Here is a 9,893-nt window from a genome sequence, read left to right on the forward strand (position 1 = left end):
TCTTTGCACACTGTGTGTTTATAACAGTAGTAACAGAGAAGATTAAAATAGAAAATACACAGTAACTATTTAGGGTTTTAAACAAATTACAAAACCACATGCTTTCTCATTCAACAGGAAAGTTTAAATCAAAAGGCAACTGGATCTTAAATGCAGTTTGTTGTTCTCTGAAGGCCATGTAACATGCTCATTGAGGGTAGGTTTTATAGATCTTTCTGACACCTTCCAAGAAGTGCCTTGTCAACACATCTGTTGCCTAAACCACTGCTAAAATGTTTGTTTACTCTCTTTTATTAGGGTAGCTTCATTTTGTTTATAAACTAACTTTTTTCATTTCTCCAAGGAACCAGTTCAAAATGATCTTCCAGATGCTGGCTAACTAAGCACTTAGCTATTGTCCACAAAGGTCAGTCTATTTACTGGCATTTGACCGTGTAGAGCAGGAAGTCTGTGTTGCATCTTGTGTTCTTAATGAAACTCGACAACAGAGAACTGAACGCATTAGTCTCAGAACAGAGGGCCTAAGGATGGCAAAGACCCAAGGGTCAATTATTGAATTAATTGATAAAAATCTAAGAGCTTGGAGGTCCCACTTTTCTTTTCGGGAAGAGGTTTCATTCATATATGCAAAAATCTGTAAGAAGCAAAAGGGGAAAATGATGTTAGTTTAACATTGTAGCAGTGGACAGGCTTAGATCATATGCAATTTCTTAAGATTTAAAAGCAAAACGTGTTTTGTTTTGTGTGTGGTAGTGGTGGTAGAAGGTAGGTAGCAAAATCTCACTCTTCTTGCACATGTTTTTTCCTAACAAAAACTCTGAAACATAAGTATTGTCTTTTCGGCAAATGAGGAAGTGAACTTCAGGAAGGTTAGTAACAACATGTTACATTTACTTCCAAATACTCAATCTGATTTAACTATCACAATTCAGTGAGACAGGTATACAACAGAGCACGGATTCTGGCCATTGGACTGTCTGGGTTTGAATCTGGCCTCCATATATAGCTCTGGGATCACAGGTAAGAAAACTAACCTCTATGTGCCTCGGTTTCTACATCTTTAACATGGGCATGATAATAACAACAATATCTACTTCTTTGGGTTATTGGGAGGATGACAGGAAGTAAAACATGTAAGTTACTTAAAACAGTGCTTGCTTAAGTGCCCCACAGTATTAGTTATTATCTCCATTTTACCAACGAGGACAAGGAGATGCAGAGAAGTTAGGTGACTTGCCCAAGTTCCCAGGGCTGTTTAGTGGTGGAGTCAAGACACAGATTCCAACTCCCATGTGCTACATCCGTTTATCTGTATTAGAGCAAAGGTCTTCAGAACTATGTCCCAAACACTGGAAAGCTGATGCGTCTTTATATGTTGACCAGTGATTTCAAACTGTTATACCAGCTCTTGTCTGATTCCTTAGATGTTTAGGGAAAAACACAACTTTTGGGTCAGATGAAAAGAAAAGGAACTGTACATGCTTGATAAAGATCAAACACTTCCACACAGCTTATAGAAAAGAGGTAAACAGAAGTAAATCACATCAGTCATTTGAAAACAGTTCTTTATAATGCTCCAGGGACTTTCTTAACAATGGTAGCCTGTGAGTTATAAAGCTATTTCTTCTTTCCACCATTCTACTTCAGCAGAAGAAGGAATGTTTTATTTCTTTCTTTCCTGGTACTTTGCTGGCATCTGGCAACTGGATATACAAAGCAAATTGCAGGGAGGGAGAAGAGTAGTCATATTCGATTTGCTTATGTTAGGACAATAGCAGAAAGGTTTGGCAGCCACAGGTGTTTATGCCAGAGAATCTTGGCATAGGGAATGGAGAAAAGACTTGGCAGATGAGTAAGGAAAAAGAATTGATGGTGGATTTCTCTGATTATGGAGAGAAGAGGGAAATTAGGTGGGCATATGTGATGGAGCAATAGTTTTCTTGGAAGCTAAACTCTTTTGGATGACAAATATACTCGACTTATATGGTGTATTTAAGGAGTGGTTTTGGAGTTTAGAAATTAAGATAACAGTATATATAAATCTTATAGATTAAAATATATTAGTCAACACACACACACACACACACAGACACACACACACATACACAAGCACTCTGTTGTAGAAAAAGTCTGTAGCTGAGTTTATGATCTAGTTTTGCCAAAGAATATGATAACACTGAATTGGCTAGTCGAATGGTGAGAGGCTCAGTATTCTAGTGTCACAGCTTCACATACGAAGATGAGTCAGGTTTTCAGTTCCTGATCTCTTTAGAGTGTGACAGAGCAATGAGAAGTGAAAACAGTTTTAGAGGATGAAGCAATTCTGTACTATTTGTTTCCTTTCCATTTCATCCACTATGCTGGGTAATTTTTAGAAATGCTTAAAATTTGCATTTCGAGAGGTGGCCAATATTTTGTAGAAGACAGTTTCTTCTTTTACACTTGGAAAAGAGACATACTTCAGCAACCCTTGAAATTTTTGATGTGTTTTGTCTTCTCCTACCTCTCCACTTTTTTTCTACCATTAATACAACCACATAGTCAGTTCAAATTTTAAAGCAAATGAGAATTTTACCTGGCTGCTCATTGAAATGACCTGAGGAGCGTTAAAAATATTCTGATGGTTTGCTCCCTCCCTCAGAGACTCTGATTAATTAAATCTGGCCTGTAATGTGGGTATTGTGGTTTTTAAAAGCTACATGGGATTAGAATTGCCCATGGGATTCTAATGTACAGCATGGGTTGAGAGCTCTATTAGCTCTATTACAGAATCTTATCCAACACTTGAAATAAAAACAAAAGACCTGCTTAGGCCTGGTGAATCAAACCAATGAGTTTGAGCTTTCAGAATTCCTAATCATTAACATACAATCTGATTTTTCCCTTGGAAATTGAATCCTATGACGACAGCAGCTAATATTTACTGAATATCTATGTGTGCTAGGCATGATGCTAAGCAATTTATAAGTCTCACTCTGTTTAATGCTTACATGAACCTGCACAATATTATTATTCTCATTTTAGTAAGGAGGAAACAAAGGCTTAGAAGATTAGTTGCCTTGTCTCATATCACATTTCAGGTTAATAGGAAAGCCATGGAGTCACACTAGAGACATGGGACCTATACTTTCTTTTTAGTCACTACCTGTTGCCAGCTGGATAAAAAGCCTGTGATATAAAGTCTCATGTAAAATTCACCACTGACTGACCAGTTTATAAGTTTAAAGGAGATCTCTCTTCACAAAGGTGCCACTAAAGTTTGTGAATATCACTGTTCCTGTTTATAGATTGAAGGACCATGGCTACATCTAAGTAGCTACTTAGCTTTTGGGGGGGCTTTCTTTCCTCCACTTTCCATGGATAAATTGCAAGTAGAGATTGTTATATGTTTATATTCTCTTGTGAAACAAATTAGAGTGTCCTGGCTATAGACTTTGCATAATCCATTCTTTAAAAAAAAAAAAAAACTTTCATAGGGAGATTATTTTCTAGGTATGTGATATTGTAAAGAAACCCCTTCCCCTAAACCACAAGTTCTTTGTGGTAGAGGGAACAGAAGCCATTTCCCTTCAGAAGGAAAGATAGGGGCATGGATGTGGCTCCAGCACTAAAGAGCGTCTCCTGCCCTGAGCTCCAGGTGATCCCAGAGCTGGACACAAAAGCATTAATGCTAAGGTTTAGAGCTCTGGGCTTGGATATTCCAGGGTGGTAGCTTCAAAAAAAAAAAAAAAAAAAAGTTGGACACTACGAAACATCCACCCAGAACTCAGATAAACACAAGACTTTGCAAATGATTTCAGTCATCTATGTGCTGTCCATGGAGCACAGGTTAGGAACCCTGGTCTAGAGGAAGTGTCAGCCTTCTCCAAATGTACTTTCCCTATCCTCGGCCTGTCTGATCATACCTATGTCTAAATGCAGAAGTCTAATGCAGAAGTCTAAAATCTAGTTTTCTATTAGAGGGGGAAAATTTTAGGCAGCAAAATATCCTAAGAAAAATGAAGCTAGATACATCTTGGTGATATAAATTGAGGCACAGTAGAGGTAAACTCAATATAAAGATGCAGAGTGGTGGTCAGAAACTTTGAAATAAAGGACAGGAGAAGCCACAGAAACCCAGCAGACCAAGTTGCAGATTAACTGGGCCTTACGCCTTTAGGTAGAAAAAGACTTGTTGATTGTCTTTCTGAAACACTATGTCTCCAGTGATCTATTTTACTATTTCTACTCTTTTTCTTTTTTAAACTTAATATTGTGATAGGCTCTTGACATGCCAAAAAGAAATATATCATCCCTAAAAGCTGTTTTTCTTTAAGCTGAGGCCTTAATTATCTGAAATAGCAGTGATGATGAACTCAACCAAGGGTGGAGACATAATGTACAACTTCTTTTTTGGGAAAAGAACTAGGATTCTTGCTGTCTAAATTTTATAAACTCAGTGTAATCATGTCTTAATTCACAACCACCATTTCATAATATCAAATGATAATATGGAAAGTAAAAAGTGTCAAGTAATGACACTCATATAGAGAAACTTTCTCTTGAAAAGTAATGTATATTAAAACTATTTCAACAATCCCCAAATACATCATTAATGACGCATGAACCATAAGGACCTTCAAGTAGTACATGGACATTAAAATATCACCAAGCAAAGTTCATCGTGATTATGCATAGAGATTTCTGGATCTCTCATCCCTACAAGAATTGTGATATTTTCCACAATGTAATTGACCAATTTCATATCAGTTTTATAACCTCCATTCATGTCATAAAGAGTACTAGGAACGAACAGGAAACTCCAGGGCTGTTTACTTGAGTTTGTTCTGTATTGCAAAGATCAGATTTCCACTAATCAGATTTACTTAGAAATTATAGCCCTAAAGAATTTCTAAAGATGAAGACATTTTTAGAGAGTCAGTGGTTCACTTTTGAAATTTTAGAACTGAATAAAATACATAAGCACTTTATCCTAATGGCATGTGGAAAACCATTTAAAATGACCAGAAGCTATCCACAATTACTAGTAAAGTAGTGAGAAAGTGGCTTGATGTGGATTGGAAATAAAGACACTAACTATCTGAGGCAAGAATGGAGGTCTGATATATTTCCTGTGTTCTATTCCATGTCAGGAGGAAAGTTTCTACTTATCTCTGTGAAATAACGACAACAGCTGATTAACATAAGGAGGAATTTATTAATATATACGCTATCCCTTTAGTGCATAAACAGTTTGGAATATGTTGTTGGTCATATGCATGATTTCATATTGGACAGCCAAAATAATGTCATTTCCTAAACAATACATGCCTTTTTTTCCCAATCAGTTGAGAAATGTTTTACGGTACCAGCGGAAGATTTTACATGAGGGGTAATCCGATTATTTCTTAATTTAGAGCAGCATTTACATTAGCCAATCTCCTAAAAACCCATTCTCAGCCTTTTAATTCACGGGTCTGTGGGGAATTAAAAAAAACAAAAACATACACTTGGCCCCTTTTTCTGACATGGAGAAAAAGGTCTTTGCTATTTTATTTTTAAAACTAACAAATTGGAATTAAGAGGCAAAGTGGTCCAGATACTTATAACTCTTCACATTTCTCTTATGAAATCTTGGATTAATTTTCTCATGTGAAAAATGAGTACTTTCTCTCTGATAGTACTGTGGTTAAGAGCATAGCCTCTATGTTTAAATGGCTTAGCTTTGAATCCTGGCTCCAACACTCATCAGCTGTGGGACCCAGGATAAGTTACTTGCCTCATCTATAAAATGGGAATAATAATACTATCTATTTTACAGGCAGTTGTGAAAATAATGGAATAGTGTATGTAAAAATTAGCATCCCCAAATGTTTGCCATGTTGATGTTGATAATAATGATATTTGAGGTTGAACTTGACTTCATTACAGGGCACTGAGCATTTTACATTTCAATAGTTTCACTTCCCAAACTTTGGAAGTCCTAGACTAGGATTCTTGGAGGAAACAGTAATTCTAACCTGCGTTAGTAGTCCCGACTTTCCTAAATCCCCACCACCCTCTTCCCCCTACTTCTGAAGTGCTAGAATAAGCTGGTAGACCACTGAGTACACAGCTGTGAACTTCCCTCCTTGCTGGGCAACTTTTAAAAGACCTGGAAAGCGGTTCCAGCAGGAACAGGCAGAGATAGAAAATACTGGTAAATTGCCAGTATTTTCTAGGACATAAGGAAGAAAATTAGTTGGAATAGCTCACTAATTATTTTGCATTGATTACATTTTAAATTGATAATATTTTGGATAAATTGAGTTAAATAAAATACATTGATTAAAATTAATTGCATCTGTTTATTTTTGTTGTTATGTAGCTACTAGGAAATCCTAAATTCCATATGTGTTTCACATTTGTGGCCCATGCTGTATTTCTATTGGACTGCATGTGCTCTGTTAAAATAATAGGAAAATTTCCGAAGGCAACCACAAGTCTTCGCCTTGCCTGACAGTGTCCTTGGTTATTATGGGACATGTGGAAATGATTCCTGCCTCAAGTGGGACCTCGGTGTCGGCCATTTCTGAACACAGCTTCAGTGTGGGCCAATAGTGTATGAAGATAATAAAAAATAGTGATGGTGGGAAGTAGGATAAAGTTACTTCTTTAGTTTCTACAGGTCAGTCCTGCTAATGGCAGGCAGTGTCCAACTCTTTCTTGTCTCCAAGACTGTGGCAGGTAGGAATCACTGCCAACTTCTCACTCCCTGCAGGGTCAGTCTTGTTCTTCTGAAGATTAGGAAATGGAGCTGCCAGAATCCTCAATTCCTATTTCTTTGTAAGAGGCCAGCCCGTGCTCAGATACATCCCAGGCTCAGTAAACCTCAGCAGGCTCAATCTCACAGCATCATAAAACTAACTGGTGAGGTTGCCCCAAACCAGGACAACACCCATCCCAGTACCTAAACTGCCTCCAGGTCTCCAGGCAGGCTCTGGCCTGCTGGGTCATGGCAAGTGGACATGCCTAATTCTCCCATCCCTGAGATGGACCAGCCATTCCTGTTATAACCTTGTGCTCATAACATGCACAATGGTAAGCTGAAGAGCACCTGTATATATTTCTGACAGTGACATCAGGAAGATATTTTGTAAGAGGGTAAATGCCTCCTTTAAAGGGATCTCAAAAGCTTAGTAAAGGGTTTCTCCAAGTAACCATCTTTTCCTATAATTATCATTACAGATGTATTATGAATTTTCATGGCTACAGAGTTATGCTCCTAAAATGTAAACTGGGAAACCCATAAACTAGAAACTTGTTGAACTTTTAGGACAAATAGTGATCTGAAGTTCTGCAACAAGGATCTTTCTCACTTGGGACAATTATCAATGTCCACTAGGTTGGATACCACATTTTGCCCTTTGAGAAACAGCAGGCAAAGTATGGAACTAGCAGCAGTGAGTGGGGGGTACCACGGGGCAAACTGCAGCTCAGGGAAGTCAGACTGAACTGGCAACCATCTAGAGGTGGAAGGGGCTGCCTCCTCCTCGGGTACTAAGCCATGCTAGTGGTGGTGGTTTGGGGACACTGTAAGGGGCCTTTCATTCTAGGATGGAGAGTTTGGTGGCTTAGTGAGTGTCAAGGCTCCTTATCAGTGGGACTGTACTACTGTATGAGAAACACTAGCCTAGAGAAACCCCTACACCAGGATTAGGGAAGGAAGGAAGTGGGGTAAAGGTGAAAAGGGACAGGGGAAGTCTACAGACCTTTACAAATTAGGACATATTTTTACAAGTTGCAAAAGATCATGTGGCAGTTGAAAGGGTAGGAGAGGGGAGGGTGTGAGGAGGCTGAGGCAGAGCTGGGCTGTGAAAGCAAAGTGAGTAACTTACTGTGAAAGGCAATGAACAGACGGCAAAGGTGATAGTCATAATAGCCAGGAGAATGAGATGGTCTGTCTCCTCCGCCATGGACATCCTTTCCCCTCTCCTGCGGGTCGAAGGGCCGCCCTGGCCGCTGCCCAAGGAGGGCCCACAGCGGCTTCTTCTGCCCCGGCGGTACATACGGATGAGGTTGAGGATGACGCTGAAGTTGCAAGCGAGCACCGCGACGATGAGGAGCAGCAGCAGGGTGGCATAAAGCTGCAGGTACGAGGTCCGCCCGTGCTGGATGAAGCACCACGTCCCGGGACAGTACTGGACGTACTGCCCGTAGTTCAGCAGCGGCAGGGAGCAGAAAAGCAGGGAGACGGTGTAGATGGCTGGTAGCACCGCCAGGCCGCGGTGGCGCGTGATGTGGCGCTGGTAGAAGTAGGGGTGCCCGATGGATAAGTAGCGCTCCAGGGCCATGGCGAAGAGCATAAGCATCGTGGCCAGGCTGAAGAACGTCATGGCAAAGGCGAAGTAGGTGCACGCGTGGCCGTCGGGCGCCAGTGCCACCAGGGTCTGGTTCCGCGCATACGAAGCCAGCACCACCGGGCTGATGAGGCAGGTTCCGAGCAGGTCGGTGAACACCAGCTCAGTAACCAGCACGTGGAACAAGGAGATGGAATTCCTGCGCCCCGCGTCACCCCGCCAGCGGCGCGCCAGCAGTGCCAGCGCGATGAGGTTCCCCAGCACCCCGGCCGAGAACATCACGGAGCTGATGGCTGGGCTTTCGCCGGAAGGGAGCCACTGTCGAGTCTCGCAGTCCTCCCACCGGGAGCCATTGGACCTATTGCCCATGGTGGGGTGCCGGGAGGAGAGATGTGTCCTCCACTCCCGGCCTGTACCTGGGAGGAGGAGGATCTGAGTGGGAGTGTCCCGAGACCCAGAAGGAAAAGACGAGGAGGGATCGAAATCCAGAGCCCCCTTCTGGTCCCCAGCACGCACCGAGGGCAGGCTCGTCCCAGGTCTCCCGCAGCTCCCGGAGTGGCGGCTGGGCTGCAGCATCTGGGAGGCGCTCGAGGCTCCTCCGACCCGCGCCCACCACGCGTGGAGGAAACTGCATCCTTCTCCTCGGCGCCGCCCGGGGGCGTGCTAGGGCGCAGTGTTATGAATGTCCGAGGCCAGCGCCCTCGGGTCGCCAGGCCGCACTGCGAGTCCCTTGGGTGCACCGGCGGAGAGGGGGAGGGAGAGGGGTCCAGGCACTGGTCCCGCGCTTAGCTGGGCAGGGGCGCGCGGGCAGCGGGAGTGGTGTTCTTGGGTGGGATGCTCGAAGCCGCACGGTCTTCAGACTTCCTCTAGGAAGCGTTTATCCCTGGCAGAGGGCTGAAAGGGAGCAACGGGGAAAGCGAAGCGACTCACTGAACAAGAGAAGTTAAGACCATCAGTCTCTTGAGATGTGAAAAAGAAAGGAACAACAGACTCCAAAGACGGTTTGCAGGTTAAGACTAATATATTTGCTTGCTCTTTCTTTCTTTTTTCTTTTTCTTTCTTTCTTTCTTTCTTTCTTTCTTTCTTTCTTTCTTTCTTTCTTCTTTTCTTTCTTTCTTTCTTTCTTTCTTTCTTTTCTTTCTTTCTTTCTTTCTCTTTCTTTCTTTCTTTCTTTCTTTCTCTCTCTCTCTCCTCTCTCTCTCTCTCTCTCTCTCTCTCTCTCTCTTTCTTTCTTTCCCTCTCTCTTTCTCTGTTTTGTTTTGTTTTCTTTCTTTTCTTTTCTTTTTCCTTTTCTTTTCTTTCTTAACTCTCAGGAAAATACACTAAGAGGGCGGGACCAAAATTGGGAGGAAGTGAAAAGCAAGCCTGTCCATCCAAGGAACTAAACCACACAGGCTACTGAGCTGCCCGTTGCACTGTTGCTTTGATTCGGTGGCCAGCATTTTGCCTTTTCCTATGTCAACAGCATAACGGATAACCACTTGTTTAAGCAACCATTAAAAAAAGAAAGAAAGAAAGAAATGTTTCTTGTAATTGTGTAGAATGTGTTTGTGAACACAGCTTTGAACCACTACA

At 41.8% G+C, this 9,893-nt stretch overlaps 1 protein-coding gene across 1 annotated transcript; it reads right to left on the reverse strand.

Moving 5' to 3' along the window:
- Positions 1-273: 273 nt before the first annotated feature.
- On the reverse strand, positions 274-9,437 carry PTGER2 (prostaglandin E receptor 2). Its single transcript, XM_039865121.1, has 2 exons — positions 7,857-9,437; positions 274-634 (listed from the first exon to the last, which is right to left on the reverse strand). Exons 1-2 carry the CDS (start codon positions 8,892-8,894, stop codon positions 413-415), a joined length of 1,260 nt encoding a protein of 419 aa, XP_039721055.1. The 5' UTR covers positions 8,895-9,437; the 3' UTR covers positions 274-412.
- Between the last annotated feature and the right edge of the window lie 456 nt (positions 9,438-9,893).

The sequence above is a fragment of the Pteropus medius genome, unplaced genomic scaffold, assembly GCF_902729225.1.
Source record: "Pteropus medius unplaced genomic scaffold, Ma_sr-lr_union100, whole genome shotgun sequence".
Taxonomy (NCBI): Eukaryota; Metazoa; Chordata; class Mammalia; order Chiroptera; family Pteropodidae; genus Pteropus; species Pteropus medius.

What these genes read in the sequence shown, in the direction of transcription:
- PTGER2 (XM_039865121.1), bottom strand. Translation starts at nt 8,894, where the DNA reads ATGCTGCAGCCCAGCCGCCACTCCGGGAGCTGCGGGAGACCTGGGACG. An exon ending in TCTGTTCATTGCCTTTCACA is followed by an intron (nt 635 to 7,856) that starts GTAAGTTACTCA and finishes TGCTTCTTACAG; the next exon opens with ATTTTTGCATATATGAATGA.